General features: G+C 43.6%; 2 protein-coding genes across 5 annotated transcripts in view; one reads left to right on the forward strand and one right to left on the reverse strand.

The window, feature by feature from the left end:
• Window positions 1–4,351: 4,351 nt before the first annotated feature.
• On the forward strand, window positions 4,352–15,665 carry LOC309384183 (glycoprotein-N-acetylgalactosamine 3-beta-galactosyltransferase 1-A-like). Of its 3 annotated transcripts, XR_014173974.1 has the most exons (5): window positions 4,352–4,636; window positions 9,767–10,011; window positions 11,821–12,485; window positions 13,872–14,786; window positions 15,019–15,665. XR_014173974.1 is itself a non-coding variant. In XM_081937397.1 (4 exons), the coding sequence occupies exons 2-4, from the start codon at window positions 9,807–9,809 to the stop codon at window positions 14,088–14,090; spliced, it is 1,089 nt and encodes a 362-aa protein (XP_081793523.1). In that variant the 5' UTR covers window positions 4,352–4,636; window positions 9,767–9,806; the 3' UTR covers window positions 14,091–14,788. The 3 variants fall into 3 exon arrangements, 2 of the variants coding, with proteins under 2 accessions (XP_081793523.1, XP_081793524.1); XM_081937397.1 differs by lacking the exon at window positions 15,019–15,665 and having other exon boundaries at window positions 13,872–14,788; XM_081937398.1 differs by lacking the exons at window positions 4,352–4,636; window positions 15,019–15,665 and adding an exon at window positions 9,046–9,122 and having other exon boundaries at window positions 13,872–14,788.
• Window positions 15,666–17,975: 2,310 nt separating this feature from the next.
• COL2A1 (collagen type II alpha 1 chain) overlaps window positions 17,976–19,946 on the reverse strand; it is a 91,435-nt gene continuing 89,464 nt past the window's right edge. For both annotated transcript variants that reach the window (XM_081936533.1, XM_081936532.1), the window contains one exon: window positions 17,976–18,617. In XM_081936533.1, the coding sequence (XP_081792659.1) occupies window positions 18,471–18,617 (147 nt within the window). In that variant the 3' untranslated portion in view covers window positions 17,976–18,470. The remainder of the gene's footprint in view (window positions 18,618–19,946) is intronic.

Genomic DNA, 19,946 nt, shown 5'->3' on the forward strand with positions numbered 1-19,946 from the left:
TCAACATCCCTCGTGTTGGAGGCGCCTGTGGTGGCCCGAGCACTCTGCCAGTGAAAACAAGCTCCCGAGCTCTGTTTTCAGCTACAACCACCTCCTGCAACCCTCTGCCAGCGAAAAAGGAGCTCGGGAGCCCATTTTTGCTGGCAGAGTGCTCAGTCCCCCACAGGTGCTCCGACACAAGTGATGTCAAGCTGGCCACGCCCACTCTGGCCACGCCCACCCCAGCCCCCCAAGGTCAAATGCATGTGGCCCTCCCGAGCTCTGCTTTTGCTGGCAGAGGCACCGTGGGCCGGTCCTTTGCTGTTTCCAGTGTGACCAGATCTAAGCACCCCGCAGACCAGATCTACCCCCCGGGCCTTGAGTTTGGCACCCCTGCCCTATACCATTTCAGGCAAATGATTGTCCAATCTCTTCTTTAAAACTTACAGTGTTGGAGCACCCACAATTTCTGGTAAAATTTTCTTAGTAGTCCTGAGTTGAAACCCCAATTTAGAGGTAGATAGATCATCTTCCTCTACCCTCTTCCTTATTGGATTCAGCTATGGCTGTCTGACCAAGGGACCATCTGAGATTCCTCTTTGGACTTTTGAAAGAGCATGAGCAATTTTGGGGCGGGGCAAGAAAGGCAAGGCTCGATTCGTCAATCCTGAGTGCCTGAGTGGACTTTGCTGCTGCTGAAGAGGATACAGGGCAGTACGCGCAAAAGACACTCCCTGAAGGAGAAGACTCCATTTCCTTTTAGCTTACCAGGCTGTAGAACTGCTTGTGCCGCCCTATTGCTGGGCAGGAATTGGCCCCAGGTGCAGTAGCCTTCCTTCTGGATGACCTCAGCTTGAAGATGGCATGAAGGTGGGAAGGAATGTTCCATTGCTAGATAATGGGAGAGGGGAGCAGACTGTGATGTCTCTTTCCTTGGAAATAAAGGAGATGGAGTACTGATAGTCGCATTAGACTAGGATTGAAGGAGACCACTGTTTAAGCCTGCCTTTAGCCACTGAAAGTTACTGGATGATTGTGAATCAGACATTCTTTCTCAGCCAATAATCTCACAGAAATGAAGAGAGATCTTCAATTTGTTCTTCAATGTTCGGCAAATGAATGATTTTAGACTCCCGGGCACTGAGTGGAATCCATATTTTGAGCCTCCCAGAAGGAAAGACAAATGTGTTAGTTGCTACAATATAATCTGGATTTGGTAATCCAGAGCAAGCATGTTGCTAAGGAAGAGAGCTTCAATTGGATACAACTGAATTTGCTACAGTGCCGCACCAGTCCAAGCCTAATTTCTGGACACCATAACAAAGACAATTCTTGAAAAGTTTCAGGCCTATTCTCACTTGCTCCACAGCAGGTAAGATTAGAATTAATGGGACGAAACTACAATGATGTGTAGATGCAGGCAAGACATTCGGAAGAAGCGTCCTTGAAAATAAGAGTCAATTGGTGGAATAGATTAATGTATGGGGTGAATTTTCCCTTTCTCTGGAGGTTTTTAAACAGTCTAAATCAGGGGTCCCCAAACTTGGCAACTTTGAGACTTGTGGACTCCAATTCCCAGAATTCTCCAGCCAGCATAGCTCAATTCTGGGAGTCCACAAGTCTTAAAGTTGCCAAGTCTGGTCTAGATATTCATCTTTTGGGGAATGACAGTAAATCCCACAATATGCAGGAGGTTGGACTTGACCTTATAGATCCCTTCCAAATCTCTGATTCTATTGTCTCCCAGAATGCATTACTGAAGGGCCAGCTTAACTTTTTTAGGAAAGCTGTTCCAGAGGAAGGAAGCATATTTTCTGGTTCTCACGCTCTTGGCTTTATGTAAATAAGAAGTAAATCTATAAAACCACTCCTTATTTACATAGTAGAGTGGATTTTTTTGGTCGGGAATTGTTTTATATATATACTGTTTATTACTTTTCCTTTTGTTGACTTTCCTTTCCCCAAGTCCAGGTACTGGGCTCCGCCACATCTCTTACAAGGAAGTATTCATTTTAATTTTTTTTGTTTGGTTTACAGTATGAGTAATTTGCCATTTCATCAGATATGAAGCAAAGATCCTAAAAAAATCAATATGACGTTTGGGTGGCAAGATTGCTAAACTTTAACCCCTTAACCAAATTTTGGAGGACATGTTCAAAAGACAAAGTCCATATGGGCCCTTTAAGTCACCGTCTTTCCTGAATTTGGCTGAGGATGTCCCAATTAAATCCATCCCCCATAATCAACCAAAGGGACTATCACTAAACTTTGAAATCTCTGACTTGGCAAAGTGGAACCTTAAAACAATGAACTAATAATTACCATATTTTTCAGAGTATAAGACGCACCTTTTTCCCTCAAAAGAGATGAAAATCTGGGTGCATCTTATACACTGAATACAGCATTTTTGGCCTCCCGAAACCCTGCCCCCTTTGCAAAAATGGCCGTGCATAGCCTTTAGGAGGCTTCCAGAGTGCTTCTGGGAGCTGGGCAGGGCAAAAATGAGATAAAAATGGGCCGGTTTTGCTCACCCCCCCCCCCAGCACTGTATAACTTTTTTTGACAAAAAAATGGGCTTGTTTTCGCGAAAAACAGGCTATTTTGGGGAGGTCTGCAGAGTGCAAAAACTTTTTTTTTTAAACTGCCTCTTCAAAATCTTGGTGCATCTTATACTCCGTTGCGTCTTATACTCTGAAAAATACAGTAGTTATATATTAGTTATATTGTAACTGATTTTTCCCTTGCATGAAGAGCATCATGTGATGCATTTGATTGCTAAGGAACCACTCTCTGCAACTCTCTCTCAACTTTAGCCTGAAAGAAAGCTAATTTATGGAACATTTTTCCATAATCACACCACCTGTGCCTGTGTGTGCGTGCGCGCACACCCACACACCCAGGTCCTTCATGTAAGTCAGCCTGCCAGAAGCTATCCTAACCCCTGGTTGTCATGCCTGGCTAACAGATTGGTCAAAGGGCAAATATTTTGATGGCACTAAATAGCTGGTGAACAGCTATTTCTCATTTACTGTCCTAAAATACAAGAATCACTTAGCAGAATTTACCAATCTGGGTGAAGATTAGTCTAGATGGGTCTAGAAAACAGATCCTCCTGCAGGTCAAGACTGTTTAAAGCTTGGGGGGATATTCCCTGAACATGAAGAGCTGCAAAGCAGGATCCAAGGGCTCACTGTTATGACAGCCCTGGATCGAAGAAAGGGAATAAGGAAGGCGAAAAGGCATAGAGATTTGATTTGTGGGGTGATGCAAATGGTAAAACCGATGAAGACTATTGGATGAGTCATTGGTTCATAAAATAATCATAATGTTGGGTTTGGAGGGAAGGAAGCTCTCCCCAACTCTCGATGTCCCGAAGGTGCTATTTTCAAGAGGCAACTGGATTTCCTTGTTTTTTTTCTTTGAAGTTTTGCTTCTCATCCAAGAAGCTTCTTCAGCTCTTCAAATGTCTTCCAAGAAAAACCAAGAAAGTCCAGTTGCCTCTTGGAAAAAAAAGCACCTCAGGGACAACTGTGACCTGGATGACCGAGAATCTCCATAGACTCTTAAGAATTCTCAAATTCGTGACTGACTGGAGATGAAGTGGGATGGATTCCTCTTTGCACCTCGCTTGGGGAGCTGGTTATTTTATGAACCAGCGACTAATTCAATATTCTTCACCGGTTTTACCATTTGCATCACCCCACAAAACAAATCTATGCCTTTTCACACTCCTTATTCCCTTCCTTTGAGCCTTGCTAGGTGGCTCAGTGGCTAAGGCTGAGCTTGTCAATCAGAAAGGTCAGCGGTTCAAATCCCTAGTATTGGTCTCCTGGGTTGGACTAGATGACCTCCAAGGTCCCTTCCAACTCTGTTACTGTTAAGATCCAGGCCTGTCATAACAGCAAGCCCTTGGATCGTGCTTTGCTCTTTGCCTCAACTCTTAAAGACCTTGGCAGCTCTTCACGTTCAGGGACTATCTCCCCCCTCAAAAAAAAAAAAAGCTTTAAACAGCCTTAACCTGCAGTAGGATCTGTTTTGGGGAGCCCAAAGCGTGGATCGGGGATCCCTCTCGCTCCCTCGGCCCTTCTACCGCCTCCCACCGTCCAGCACAGAAGCAGGCGGAAAACAAACACACCTCCGCTTTCCTCAACCTCTCCCTCCACGTGCTTTCCCCGCCCTAAAGCCTTGCCTTTAGCCTTCTGGTCAGGGAGCCAATCATGGCAGGTCTTGCGGGATTCCAGCCAATGGGCGCACCCGAGGGGAGAGCGTATGCCTTGGAGCCGTTTGTATTGGGCATCCAGGCGCGGCAGCCGGCTAAGCGGCGGCCAGCTTCGCAGGTGAGTGCGTTGGTGGGAGGCGGTGGGGAGGAATTGTCTGCCTCTCCTTCACATATGACCCTGGAGTCGTAGTTGCCTCTTGCCTTTTACCTTCTTGCGGTGAGCGGCGGCGACGTCCCGAAGCAGCGGAGAGAACAGATTTAAGGGAGTTGGAAGGGACCTTGTAAGCTCATCTAGCACACCCCGCCGCCCAAGCAGGAGACCGTGCACCATTTCTGATAGATGGCAGTCCCGTCCCTTTTTGAAAGCTTCCAGTGATGAAACTTCCACAACTTCCGAAGGCAACTTCTGTTCCATTGGTTGATTGCTCTCACAGTCAGGTAATTTATCCTTGAAAATCTCCTTGATCACTTTCCATCCATTATTGCATGACTGACCTTCGGGTGCTTTGGAAAATAGCTTGACCCCTTCTCTCCGTGGCAGCCCCGCCTCAAATAGATCTTTTCTTCTGTCTGCTAATGTGCTTCTTTCAGGTATCTATTTCTGTCTTTTGGCTCCTGCTGTTTCCCCCTTCTCCCTACATTTTCTTCCTCTGTTTTCTCTGTCTTCCCCTTTAAAATGTTTTATTTTTTAATTCAGAAGAGCAAAAAGTGCTTTTCTTTCCTGTTTCACTATTCCTGATATAAATGATGGAGGGAGGGAACTTATCGCAGTACAGGTAGTGCCCAATTTACAACAGTTCATTTAGTGACCAAAGTGATCAGGATCCAGTGCCCAGCTGTGCATGTTTACATCATAATTTTGCCATGGCCAGCTGAGAAGACTTTTAACTATTCTCAGTGATCTTGTAGGAAATGTCTCTTGTGCCCTGAAGATCCATCTGGGTGGATTTACGGTAGGCAGAAAACAGAAATAATGGAATTGGAAGTCTTCTAGTCCAATCCCCTGCTCAGGCAGGAAACCCTATATCACTTCAGACTAGTGGCTGTCCAGTCTCTTCTTAAACAATGATGAAACACCCACAACTTCTGAAGGCAAGCTGTTCCACTGGTTAATTGTTCTCACTGTTAGGAAGTTTCTCCCTAGTTCCAGGTTGCTTCTTCCCTTGATTAGTTTCCACCCATTGCTTCTTGTCCTGCCCTCAGGTGCTTCGGAGAATAGCTTGACTCCCTCTTCTTTGTGGCAGCCCCTGAGATCTTGGAACACTGCTATCATGTCTCCCCTGGTCCTTCTTTTCTCTAGAGTAGCCAAACTCAGTTCCTGCAACCATTCTTCATATGTTTTAGTCTCCAGGGCCTTAATCATCTTCGTTGCTCTTCTCTGCACTTTTTCCAAAGTCTCAACATGTTTTTCATAATGTGATGACCAAAACTGAATGCAGTATCCCAGATGTGGTCTTACTAAGATTTTATAAAGCAGTACTAATACTTCACATGATCTAGACTCTATCCCTCTGTTTATGCAACCAAGGATTGTATTAGCTTTTTTGGCAGCTGCTACATACTGCTGGGTCATATTTAAATGATTGTCCACTAGGACTTCAAGATCCCTCTCACAATTACTACTTTCAATCAGTACTTGTACATTTGGTTTTTCCTGCCTAGGGGTAAAACCTTACTTTTCTCTACAGTAAATTTCATTTTGTTAGATAGGGCCCAGTGTTCAAGTCTGTCAAGATCCATTTGGATCCTGAGCCTGTCATCTGGGATGTTGGCTATTCCTGCCAGTTTAATGTCATCTGCAAATTTGATGAGTTTACCTTCTATTTCCTCATCTAAGTTATGAAGATATTGAAGAGTACTGGACCTAAGATGGCTGAGTACTCTTCAATATCTTAATATTAATCAATATTTAGAATATTGTTTAGAATATTTAATTTAAAATTTTTAAATAATGTTAATAAGAACTTACTATTAAGAATATTAAATTCTTAATATTAATCCATATTAAGAAGTTAATAACTATCAGTTCGCGGAGATACAAATGGATGTGTACGTTCCAAAGTAGTTCTAAGTTGCTTGTCCTGCGCAGGGGAAATGGTGATAATACAGATAGAAAAATACTTAGAACAAATTCCTGAACAGATTGTACATGCAGCTTAGTTTAAAAGAGGAGGGGAAATCATGCACATACGTTCAAATTTTGCCAAGTAAAATACAATTGTGCAAACTTTGCAAAGAAAACATATGTGTGTCTATTTAACCTAACCTGGCTTAGTGGGCATGGTATGGCTTGGTGGGCGTGGCAGGGGAAGGATACTGTAAAATCCAGATCAGCTGAGACTCGGGAGGCAGAGAAGAAAACAGTGCATATACTGCTCCCTCTTCCTATTTCCCCCCACTATAACAACCCTGTGAAGTCATTTATCAGAGAGAGAACACAGCTGGTCCAAAGTTCGCCCTGAGATTTCCTAGTCCAACTTCTCAACCATTAGACCATACAATTAATCCACTGCCTGTTCCAATTAGGATCTTATATCCTGATCTTCCAGCCTAGTTTCAGATGATGCCCTTTGTTCTTTATTTATGTATACTTTGTTCTTTCTTTATTATTCACATGCATGTAGTTGCCCATCTCACATGTATGACTGCGGAGCGGGGTTTACACATAATTAAAGACAACATAAAAACAACAATGACAAACAATACAAAAAGAATAATTTAAAGAACAGGAAAAACAAAAGGAAGGAAACAACAAGGTAGAAAACATATAAATATAATATTAAAACCACCATAAAGGTTAATAAGATTCACAGTTGACATAATCACATTTAACAGTTAACATTCTACTGCTGTGCTGACTATGCCATATTCCCTGGTGTCCTTGACTTTGGCCAAAAACATGCTTTCAGAGTCTTTTGAAAGGCCAGAGTTTATCCGGGGTGGGTTTTCTTCATAGGACTTGCTGAAGACTGGCCCCTTGTTCTAACTAAGACAAAGGACTATTGTCTTGGAGATTCTCCCCCCACCCCCTGAAAATAAGGGTTCCAATGGCGTAAGAACTTTGAGAAAGATTCCCTCGTATCAGAATATGTAGAAGGGTTAGTGTCTCCCTTGAAACAGTTGTTTTGGTAAAACAGACCCAATTGACGAGGGTATAGCTCTCTGCCTCCAGGGCCATCAGCTTTCTGGCAATGAAAACCAGCTCATTCGCTAGGCCGGTGATGGCTAGCGTTTTTTTGTTGTTGTTGTGTGCTGAAAGTGCGCGCAAGTGTGTGACAACACAAAGGTGTGCCCACAGCCATAATGCAATTTATGACACACACACCGCGTGCCCCACCCCACTGTGCATGCATTCAAGACCCTCCTCCCCAGTGCATGTGCACACACCCACCCACACACCACATTTTTGGCCTAGCAGGCCTCCCTGCAGCCCCAAAACAGGTATGCCCCCCATGCCCCCTCTTTCCCACACATCTCCTGCATGCGCCCCGCCCCCACGCATTCCCAGCACAGAAACAAAAATCAGCTGGACGGTGGGAGGCGCACATGCATGCGCGGTGGAACTGAGCTGGGGCGATGGCTTGTGTGCCTGCAGAGAGGACTCTGGATGCCACCTGTGGCACATGTGCCATGGGTTTGCCATTACGGCTCTAGACTAAGAAAGGGCATCAACAGGGGGTTGAGAGGGACTTCAGTCATGGGGGTGAGCAGGCACGGTTTTTGGGCCCAGGAGGAAATGTTAGAACCAACTGTTTGTCCATCCCCTGGATAATATTTTGGGAATCAGCCTTTGATCCCACTTCCAGCCCACATAACTACCTTCCTTTGATATTTGAGATGTAGTTTAGGGGGGCTTCAGAGTAACCAAAATCTCAGATGTAGCTTGTCTGAGCAAACAGTGGGCTGGGCATTTCTGACTGTCTTTGAAAGAGATCAATACAATGCAATACAATTGCAGAGTTGGAAGGGACCTTGATTACATAGTTTCCACCCATTGCTTCTTGTTCTACCCTTGGGTGCTTTGGAAGTAGCTTAACTCTCTTTTCTTTGTGGCAACCCCTGAGATATTGGAACACTGCTATGATGTCCCCCCCCCCCTAGTCCTTCTTTTCATTAAACTAGACATACCCAGTTCCTGCAACCGTTCCTCATATGTTTTAGTCTCCAGTCGCCTAATCATCTTTGTTGCTCTTCTCTGCACAAAGATCAACTTAAGGCTGCCACTTTCCAAAGCAGGAGAAGTAGCAGTTCCTTTCTTGTAAAACCAGGAAGGGTGCTGAACCAAAAGGAAGTGAAGCCGTCACCTCCTCTGGTGTTCGCCCTTGTCGTCTTCCTAAGGCTGAGAGTGATTGGTTCAAGGTTAACCACCTGCCTTAGCATCCAAGGCAGGACTAAACTCATGACCTCCCGGTTTCCAGCCAGTTTCTAGTATGATGGATAGCACTAGTTAGGACTTGCCTTTAATTTGTCCCCACAGTCCTACTTGTGTCGACGCATTAAGAATTAGGCAGTTAACTCTGCAAATCTTCAGCACCAGAGGGATTAAAGAGCAAATATTTTAATCCAATTAGGAAGAAATGGAATTGGATTTTAATTACTACATCTGCCTTCCACCCTGCTAACTATAAAATAGTTTGATGCCATGAGATCTCTCACCCAACCTATTCTCCCTATTACAGGCTTGATTGGTAGAGCAGCAAATAGCACATATATAGTCAGTGATCGATATTGATGCAGAAATAGACAATAGAGATAGAAATAGCAGCCACAGTCACTTCACTGTCAGATTTTTCTATCTAGATTTAAAAAAAAACCAGTTATGCTAAGGCAATTTAAAGGAAATGAAACTTTTTTCAAGCAAAAAGTTTCAGACAATGGTGTGGAAGTGATTGCTGTAGACTTTTTATCCAGCAGACCAAACCAGGTAAGATATCTCTTCTTTGAAAGAGAAAACACATTGATCTGTGTCTTCTTAGATTAGGAAATTGCATCCTCAGACGTATTATTTATGGTTAGCTAGCTGGAGTTGTAATCTCAACACATCCGAAGCGCACCAGGTTGAGGAAAGTTGGGGGATTAAACTGCAGTCTTCTACAGTCTGTAGAACTATAGTCTCTGGTCCAAGATAGATATTTTTTGTTGGCATTTGTTTCTTTCTAAGAGTTTGCCACTGGGGTCCAAGAAGAACCTGGGGATATTCCCAGCCTGTAGAGGTGTTAAAACTGAACAAATGTGATGACCTAATCATAACTTGAAGCTTTCAAGAAGAGACTGGACTGTCATCTGTCAGAAATGGTGTAAGGTCTCCTGCTTGGGCAGGGGGGTGGACTAGATGACCTACAAAGTCCCTTCCAAATCTGTTATTTGTTAAATTTATCATATGGATTTTGGAACAGTCCATACATCTCCACATTAGATGTGTGTGCACTTCCCACTCAATTTGCTTGATGCCATTGGTGATTGGAATAAAATGAAGATAGGATTCCACAGCTGACCTTGGGATGTAACAATAATGTTGGCAGTCAGCAGAGGCTTCTTCAACTTAATTTTGCTTTTTCCCCTCTGCAGGCTATGTGACGCATCCTCACTTGCGGTTTTCATCCCTGGCATGGGTGTATTAGGCTCCAAGACTTCCTTTTTGGCTTTCCTCCTAGGCCTCATTTTTGGCTTTTTTAGCATCTTCTACTTTTTGCAAAGCCTGTCATGGGAGGGATCCCTGCGTCTTGGCCTCCAGATGCCGCATGGCTCCAAGGATCTAGAAAGCGTGTTGGCTAAATCGGGTCTTGTCAATTCTGCACACTTACGCAAAGCAGGTAAGAACAGAAGAGGTCCAGCAGAATCTTTTCCTCATCCTGCTGTCTTCAGCACTGCCATAGCAGTCATAAGGGCTAGGAAATAGAGGTTGAATAGAATAGATAAACAATATAAATAAACAATTCTTTATTGGCCAAGTGTGATTGGACACACAAGGGATTTCTCTCTGGTGCATATGCTCCCAGTGTACATAAAAGAAATGATACATTTGTCACAAATCATAAGGTACAACATGAATGATAGTCGTAGGCTACAAATAAGTAATCAAATCATACTAGGAAACAATCAATATAAATTGTAAGGATACAAGCAACAAAGTTACAGTCCTACAATCATAAGTGGGAGAAGATAGGTGATAGGAACAATGAGAAGATTAATAGTAATAGTAATGCAGATTTAGTAAGTAGTTTGGCGTTGAGGGTTAGGTTGAGGGTTGACAATGTTGTATTTCAGATATGAGGAGGACATCAGGTTGGGAAAGGAAAGTGCATTAAAAAGGAATAAGTATGGATATGTGCCTTTTCACTTAGGCCAATATTAAACTTTTGACTAAATAAATAGTTGAAAATACTTCTAAAGGATCCGATGTGTTTTTGTAGGCTTGATACCTATATTGTAGTGTGCTGTCTGGTGCATTTATTGATGGACAGTTTCAGATTAGTTAGTTGGGGAAGCTTTTTTGTCCTATCACACCAAATTAAATATAGAGTGTGAGTCCCTAGTTTCATCTTATGTGCAACTTTCAATGCTTGATATGGTCCAGTCAAAAGGGGCTACAGTCAAGCAGATTTTGCTGGCTGATGATCTTGATCATGTTAATGATTCATGTCTGGGAACATCATGGAATGCATTATATTTTGCTACTCAGATGCACAGTGTGGTCCCTTGGCTGGAAGGAACAGTTTCACCTTGCAGCCCATGAATGTGATATCTGCAGTAAATGATATAATTGTGTGGACAGTATTGTCGTTGCGACATTTGTGGTCATGGAATCTGACAATTCTGAAGTGGGATTTTGTGGCCTGGGAGCATCTTCAGGAGCATCTGCTGATGTACCCGTTGAACATCTGCAGTCTAAGAATACGTTAAACTTGTACTCAATACAGATAGTCCTCGCCTTGCAACCACAATTGAGCCCAAAATTTTGGTTGCTAAGAGAGACATTCGTTAAGGGATTTTTCCCCATTTTTAGAACCTTTCTTGCCACTTTTCTTGTTAAGTGAATCACTGCAGTCATTAAGTTAGGGACATGGTTGTTATGTGAAGCTGGCTTCCGCATTGTCTTTGCTTGTCAGAAGTTCACAAAAGATGATCATATGACCCAGTGGTGACGTTCAATTTTTTTACTACCGATTCTGTGGGCGTGGCTTGGTGGGCGTGGCTTGGTGGGCGTGGCAGGGGAAGGATACTGCAAAATCTCCATTCCCACCCCACTCTGGGGCCAGCCAGAGGTGGCATTTGCCAGTTCTCCGAACTACCCAAAATTTCCATTACCGGTTCTCCAGAACCTGTCAGAACCTGCTGAATTTCACCTCTGACATGATCCCAGCAATACCGCAACCGTCATAAATATGAACCAGCTGTCAAGCATCTGAATTTTGATTCACATATCCATGGGGATGTTGCAACAAGTGTGGGGAAAAAACCCGTCATGAGTTACTTTTTCTACTGCTGTTGTACCTTTGAACGGTCACTAAATGAGTTGTTGTAAGTCGAGGACTACCTGTACCTAGTATATATAACTCTTAGGTTCTTAAGATGACCAGTGGTTGAAAAAAATGGTAACTCTTTGGTTCCCTCTAACTCAGGTGTGCATAACAGGGTAGCAGATGAGCTCTATGACAAGGTGCGGATTCTGTGCTGGGTGATGACAGGGCCCCAAAACCTGGAGAAGAAAGCCCGCCACGTCAAGGCCTCTTGGGCCCGTCATTGCAACGTGGTCATTTTCATGAGTTCAGAGGAAGACAAAGACTTTCCCGCTGTAGGACTGGGTACCAAGGAAGGCAGGGACCAGCTCTATTGGAAAACCATCAAGGCCTTCCATTATGTGCACACACATCATTTTGAACAGGCCGACTGGTTCCTCAAAGCAGACGACGATACCTTTGTGGTGCTTGAAAACCTCCGGTGGCTGCTCTCCAACTACTCCTCCGACAGGCCCATCTATTTCGGGAAGCGCTTCCGGCCCTTTGCCAAGCAAGGCTATATGAGTGGGGGCGGGGGCTACGTCCTGAGCAAGGAGGCCCTGCGTCGTTTTGTTGCCGGCTTTGCCACCAAGGTCTGCAGCCACACGTCGTCAGTGGAGGACCTGGCCCTGGGCCAGTGCATGGAGAAGATGGGCGTGGAAGCTGGTGACTCCCGGGACACGAGAAAGAGGGAGACCTTCCATCCTTTTGTGCCCGAGCAGCACTTGACAGCGAAGGTCTCAAAAAGCTCTTGGTACTGGGCTTATTCCTATTATCCTGTTGTGGAGGTAGGTGGCACACTAAGATTTCTCCTGCAAGGGTGAAGCAGTTTCCTTTGGGGTTTTCTGTCAAGAAGTTTCTTTAGTGCTGCTCAAGAGGCAGAATGGGACAACTTGCCATGGCCAACCTGCCATGGCCAATTGACCATGTCCAATTCTCCATAGGACAACTCACCATGGGACAGGTCACACTAATACTGAAGAAATAGTGGAATAGAATCATTAAAGAAAGGATGCCCAAGGAGGGACAAAATGAAATATGAATGACAAAAATTAAAAGATTTTGTTAACTATTTTAAATAATTAAATTGTTGAATTGTCCTGTGGCGAGTTGACCGTGTTGAGTTGACTATGGTGGGTTGCCCATGGTGAGTTGGCCATGGTGAGTTGATTATGGTGAGTTGGCCATGGAGGGTAGACCATGATGAATTGACCATGTTGAGTTGGCTATGGCGGGTTGACCATGGTGAGTTGGCTGTGGTGAGTTGACTGGCGAACTAACTATGACAAGTTGTCATAGAACCTGGTCACAGATGCCTGAGGTTGAATCTGGAATCTCTTGGATGTGGATGGCTATGGCAGACCCTTTTGCCTTTCCTCTAGAACTTAGAGGGACCCTAGACGCCTAGAACTCTTATAAGTTGCTGGCCGTAGCTGTACAATACAGACTAGAAACCATGGACATGGAATTGCTACAATCCCCATTTTTCTAACCATAGACTATGCTGCTGAGGCCAATGGGGTTAAATATATAAATATGAATACCATGGGTTCTTCAGCAGCTTCACTGCTTTACCTCTGAGTCAACAATTTCTATGCTTCCGGCTTGGTCATAAGGTTTTCTTGATAACAATAGAAATGCCTCTCCAACTGTTGGGAGTCTATTGTGGATGGGACACGTTTCTGTCTTTGTGTAGAGTTGCCAAATGAAAGAGAAGGTGAGGCTTATGTACTTTTGTACTTGTATAGAAAAATATTTTTTCAGCAGGTACCCTTACCCTACCTACCTTTCCTCCCACAAAGGAGTAGTGCTCTTTTTGTCTTGCATTTGCTCCATTCCCAGCTATTTGCTCCTATTTTTCAAGCCCGAAAATCAGCGGGCCGGCAGTAAGTGCACATGGTGGAGCTAAGCTGGGCAATAGTTTGCGTGCCCGCAGAGAGGGCTCCGTGTGCCAGCTGTGGCATGCATGCCATAGGTTCGCCACCACAGATTTAGGAAATAGAGATTTGGGATAACTACAACCCCAATGCATTGGGTCCCAAAGGTGCTTTTTCAAAAGGCAAATGGAAGCTTCACACAGTCCTCAACCCAGCTTATAGTGGCTATGGATAGGCCTGTAGTCTAGAGACTACTCAGCAGTTAACCTCCTTTTTTTTTTTTTTTGCCTTCCTCAGGGACCTCAGTGCTGCTCTGACCTGGCTGTCTCTTTCCACTATGTGAACCCAGAGTGGATGTACACCCTGGAATACCTCACCTACCATCTGCGTGCCCATGGCTACCGCTATCGCTACCAGCCACTTTTGCCTGAGTATGCCTCTCACCTTCAGCCCCATCCCGCCTTTGGGAAAGACCCTAAGAGGAGCAGCAACGCTACTGAGCAGGACAAGTTGTAAGAACTGAGTGCAAGTTCAGAGCAAACTCATCCAGGCTACAGGTGGTGAGGCCTGTCAATGCCTCAATCCTGCTGGCCCGTGTGGTTTTTACCGTGTTTTAAACTTAAGTGCCTTCTTCCTGGAAAACAGTGAAATGAATATGCCCTGAGCTCAGGTAATTTTCTCATCCCCCTCAAACCTCTATATGCCCACTAGCCAAAAGGAAGGATGTTATCGAAGAAGCCTTTTGTGGTGGTGGTGGTGGTGGTTGTTGTTCCTGAAAGGGCCTGAGAAGTAGGTAGAATTTGGCCAAATATGGTGCTGCTCTTATCCATTCCTTTTTTGCACTTGTTTCCGATGCAAACCAATCAGTCCCATCACCCTGTACATGATGTGCCCTGGGTTTAAAAGCCGAGGGTGTGGCCCAGGGGTGAAATTCAGCAGGTTCTGACAGGTTCTGGAGAACCGGTAGTGGAAATTTTGAGTAGTTCGGAGAACCGGTAAATACCACCTCTGACTGGCCCCGCCCCCATCTATTTTCTGCTCCCCGAGTCCCAGTTGATCGGGAGGAAAAGGGGATTTTGCAGTAACCTTCCCCTCCACGCCCACCAAGCCACGCCAACAGAACCGGTAGTAAAAAAAAAATTGAATTTCACTATTGGTTTGGCCTTTAAAAATGTGCTTTTTAAGCAGTGGGGCGGAATTTTCTGTCCTTGAGTGACAGAAGAAGAAGAAGAAGAAGAAGAAGAAGAAGAAGAAGAAGAAGAAGAAGAAGAAGAAGAAGAAGAAGAAGAAGAAGAAGAAGAAGAAGAAGAAGAAGAAGAAGAAGAAGAAGAAGAAGAAGAAGAAGAAGAAGAAGAAGAAGAAGAAGAAGAAGAAGAAGAAGAAGAAGAAGAAGAAGAAGAAGAAGAAGAAGAAGAAGAAGAAGAAGAAGAAGAAGAAGAAGAAGAAGAAGAAGAAGAAGAAGATGATGCATGGAAGGAACGTCTTGGAAAGTGGGATAGTTTGATGTCTTCCCTCTCCAAACAGGACTGTACTGTGAGCAAAGATTGTACAATAGCCAGTGTTTGGCTATCGGGAACAAGTAAGAATCCTGTCTGGACACTGAGAGACAAGATAGAAATAGGGTATTAAGTCTACCAGGTCACACGAACGCAACAACAGCAGTTTCAGTCCACTGAACGATTCAGCCTATAATTAGACAGTCCGACGACGGGTTTCTTCATGATCCAGGGTGTATTGCAGTGACAAGTGACTGCAGGGGGCATTATTTGTCAAGAATCAAAATTGACTTGAAGGGACAATTTTTTCCTACCTCACTGCTGACTGCCCAACAGCTGACTAGCATGCAGGCAGCAGCCAATCCTGCAGTTAGGTGTGTCTTCAGCCTCCTTATTGCCTGTACTCCCATGCCTGCTATTGAAGATTAACTCCATCCTAACTCTATATGAATTCCCGTCCATGTGAAGTTTCTGCAGTAGAGTTAATCACATGCTATGAGAGTCTGTTTATGCCAGGGGGCGTCAACCTTAAACACTCAAAGAGCCATTTGAACCCATTTCCCACAGAAAAGAAAACTCCGGGAGCCACAAAACCTTCCCGGTGCCTGACTATTTCCTGAGCATCCACAGAACTAGCATATGTAGTTGAATTAAAGGCTCTGTTTTCTTCTGAAACTTTTCTTTTCTTGGATTTATCCATGGTTGGCCTACCAGGGGGAATCGAAAAGCTCAATAAATCATGTGCTGGCGAGTGTCGCACATTGGCGCTGGTGACACATATTTTGCGTGTCAGGGAGCTCAGCAGAGTGATGAAAGAGCCACATGCGGCTCCAGAGCCATGGGTTGCTGACCCAATAACATGAGATAACTGGAGACAGGAGGACCAGCAGACGCCTGGCCTTGTGAGAGTATTACTTATCCCTGATACTGGGCTCAATCTGCAAAAATAACCAAGTGCTTTTCAGTTTTCTAACTGGGAAATATCTGATGCTTCCAAACATCCCCAGTGGCAATTACTGATCTATAATAGTCTGAATTCTATTTTTGATAAATTGATCCGTGTTGTGAAAAATGAGTACATATTTTCAGACGTTCAAAAAGAAGGGAAAGTACATACACTTCCACCTATATCCAAAACAAGGATGTAGCCAAAAAGAATCTTCTGGGAGATGTAACAACTATTGCTTCTCATCCTACTTCCTTCTAGAAAGCAGAGATGACTAAAAGCATTGATCAGCCCTTCCTGTAATGTACTGAAAAGATCCATATGGAGTTATGGAGATTTAGAGATATCCAGCATCCGAGTCGCTTTGTGAAGTCTGAAGTTAGAGCAGGCAGCTGATGAAACTCCCATCCCCCCCACCCCATGAATTCATTCTGATAAATGGAGGTAGTGGACTGTTAATATTTAATAACTGTGAACGTTTCTCAGGGCTTAAGAGATGTTGATAGATTGTCCTACTCCCTTTTTTACGATGTGCTGGATAATGATATATTATTCTATTGTTTTGTATAAGGCTCTGGGGGAGGGGGGGTTGTACTGTATCTGTTACTAATTACAGGTTGGAATTAAAATTAGCCCTTTTTGGATATTGAAATAAATGGAGACGTTGGTCATATGGAACTAAAATTCTGTTTGTTTCAATGGGTCAACACAAGGTTTGACTCTAACCTTTTGAGTGCATTTCCCTAACCTTTTCAAAGCTGGAGAGTGACATATTGAGTTTTAGCAGGTAGGTAAATATAGAAGGAAGCGGTGGCTCAGTGGCTAAGACGCTGAGCTTATCGATCAGAAAGGTCAGCAGTTTGAATCCCCAGTGGCACGTAACAGAGTGAGCTCCCATTACTTGTCCCAGCTTCTGCCAACCTAGCAGTTCAAAAGCATGTAAAAATGCAAGTAGAAAAATAGGGACCCCCTTTGGTGGGAAGGTAACAGCGTTCAATGTGCCTTCGGTATTTAATCGGCCACATGACCACGGAAACGTTTTTTGGATAGAGCTGTCTCTTCGGCTTTGAAACAGAGATGAGCACTGCCCCCCAGAGTCGGGAACGACTAGCACATATGTGCGAGGGGAACCTTTACCTTTAAATATTCATGGTGCCAATTGCATTTCAATGCTAGAAAATTCAACAAACACCTATTTTCTTCTAGTCATATAACAGTGCTCTGTCCGCTTTCACAATCCTTAGTATACATATATTATTCATGTAGAAATGGTGAGTGTATGATTCATCTTATTTTGTTTTTCTTAACAGGGAATTCAGAATTTTATGATTTTTGGGGGGGACGGGGAGGCCAATTAAAGATTATATACAGTAATTGGAAAAAAAGCTTAGTTTATGCTTACAGTTGGCTAGAACTGGTAGCATCACTTTACAAACTAACATCAGCAATGCTTTTAAGAAAATGTTGGTGCTCAACTAAATCTTACCAAACAAGGGAGCTGACAATAGGAGAAAAACTTAGCATTGTCACTTATCGGTGCGAGTGGAAAGGCAGTATTCTTTCTTCCAAAACGCACATCTCCTCTCTGGTATATAAGCAAAGGTGGTATTGTACTAGTTCAGATTGGTTCACCTGAATGGTAGCAGAAATCATGGGTGGCCCTGCCCACTCGCCCTAGCTCTACGGCATTCCATTTAGGCCCCTTTTTTTGCCAAAAGCCCATGTGTGGACGGCGTGCGCGTTCACATATGCGAACCGGTAGAGTAAATACCTTTTATATAAGGCTTAATAATGAGTGTTTTGTTACTTTTGTTTTCTAGTGCAAGTTAGCATGAATACTGGAGATATTTAAGCAGTAACCCTACAGCTAATTTGATTTTACAAAAGGAAGATATAAAGTTGAGGCACCGGTCGATCCAATTCAGACTCATAGACAAAACCAAGAATAATCAGATCAACTTGTTACTTTCCAACGAAGGTTTTTATATCAATTGATGTTAAAAAATACAGACTTGTTTTAACAATAATAGCACCATCTTTAGTATCGTACACAGTAATCTTGCTTTGATACGCACTCGGAATGGAGTGGGGAGAAGATTTGGCTACAACCAGGATTGGGGACATCAGCAACTTGGAGGGAAGGACCCTTCATATATGCTTGTGAGCTTCCTATCACCACCTGACCCAAGAAAAGGCCCTCTAGGAAGACAATAAATAAATAATACCATTATTAGTTGTTCCTTCCTTCCTTCCTTTCTTATGCTGGCTTTGTGATCTACTCAAGCAATGATGGCCACAGAAAATGATAAAGAGTCCAAAAATGTAAGCAAAAAGGTATTGGGGGGGGGGGGGAAGGGAGGAGTTTGGTTCAGCCATTCAGTGCAGAAGTCCTAAAAGTGATTGGGAAGTACTTGGATCGGTAAAAAAATATTGATTTTAGGGTTGTTTCTCCTTTTACAAAAAGCATACGGGGCCAATGTCAACACCAAATTCCTGATCGGCGCCACCAATGTCCATAGGCGCAATGTCAATGATGGGCAGGCGCGAAGTCTTCTGAGATCGGTACTCGATGATTGTCTTTCCCCACTTGCCGGTATGTTTCTGGAATGGTGAAAACAGACACACACACACACACATTACTTGGATGCATTACTTCAAGATCTTTGTACTCCAGTTTCAATGAGGTGCTTGGAAAATAATGCAATACACCTGGAGAGGCATGGTATGCTTAGACTGGCCGTATCTACTTTCAAAATCAGTGGAATTTTATGGCAGCATCAATATTTCAAAAATCCGAGTGGGGAATTATGATGTCCTGTTTTTCTTGCAATGTAGCAGAAAAGAATAGAACAACAGAGTTGGAAGGGACCTTGGAGGTCTTATAGTCCAACCCCCTGCCTAGACAGGAAACCCTACACCACTTCAGACAAATGGTTATCCAACATCTTCTTAAAAACTTCCAGTGTTGGAGCATTCCAACTTCTGGAGGCAGGTTGTTCCACTGATTGATTGTTCTAACTCTCAGGAAATTTCTCTTTAATTCTAAGTTGCTAGTTTTGAAGGGTGATGTCATGCAACCTGCTCATGGATCTGGTGTGGGATTCTAGAAGACTATGGGATTCTAGAAGATCAGAATCTAATGTTCTCTTGAATACTTATATTTTCAGACAGGGTGGGTTGATGGAACACCTATACTCTGTCTGCTCTGATGAATAAAATTATGTTGTGGCAGATTTCAAATACTAGAACAAATCTCTCTGGCTTTATGTACTTTTGACTCTTTTTGGTAATTTAGGCAAGACAAAATATGGTCAACAGAAGACCTCCCTACAGAACTGGATTCCCAAATTGTGTCTTTTCTTCCTTTCAATCTGATATCCTCTAGTACAACTTGCCCAATACAGGTAATCCTCAGCTTACGACCGTAATGGGAGCCTGGTTTCCATTGTAAATCATGACAGGCATAAGTCAAGGCACCCACGTAACTTACTCAATTTTACAACCTTTTTGTGGCAGTCGTTAAGCGAATAACACTGCGGTCATTAACCAAATCAGGGCTTTCCTATGGTTGTTTTTTGCCAGATACCTGCTGAGAAGTCCAGTTTCTGGCAAAAGCCATCATAAATTATGTCACATGACCACAGACCTTTGCAACTGGCTGCAAAGGCAAGGCAGTTGCCAAGCAACCAAGCTGTGATCAAGTGACTGTTGAGGGTGTGCACAGTAATTGGAACCCTCAGGTTGCAACTACCTTTTGGGGTGGTTTCTGTCAAAAACGGTAAGTAGCTAGTCATTAAGCAAGGGCTGTTACCTTATGACTAGCTACTTACTGTTTTTATTTCAAACTAGCTGATAACCTGATGTTGCCCGGGTATTTATTTATAGGGGGAAAATGTCCGGCCCAAATGTAATTTCTAATGTTGGATTTTC

This window comes from Natrix helvetica (assembly GCF_964273705.1).
Source record: "Natrix helvetica genome assembly, chromosome: 1".
Taxonomy (NCBI): domain Eukaryota; kingdom Metazoa; phylum Chordata; class Lepidosauria; order Squamata; family Natricidae; genus Natrix; species Natrix helvetica.

Excerpts from the sequence above, each read along its gene's own strand:
- LOC309384183 (XM_081937397.1), top strand. The coding sequence starts at position 9,807 with ATGGGTGTATTAGGCTCCAAGACTTCCTTTTTGGCTTTCCTCCTAGGC. Across the intron at positions 10,012-11,820 it reads TGCACACTTACGCAAAGCAG|GTGTGCATAACAGGGTAGCA; the intron begins GTAAGAACAGAA and ends CCTCTAACTCAG. Across the intron at positions 12,486-13,871 it reads CCTATTATCCTGTTGTGGAG|GGACCTCAGTGCTGCTCTGA; the intron begins GTAGGTGGCACA and ends TGCCTTCCTCAG.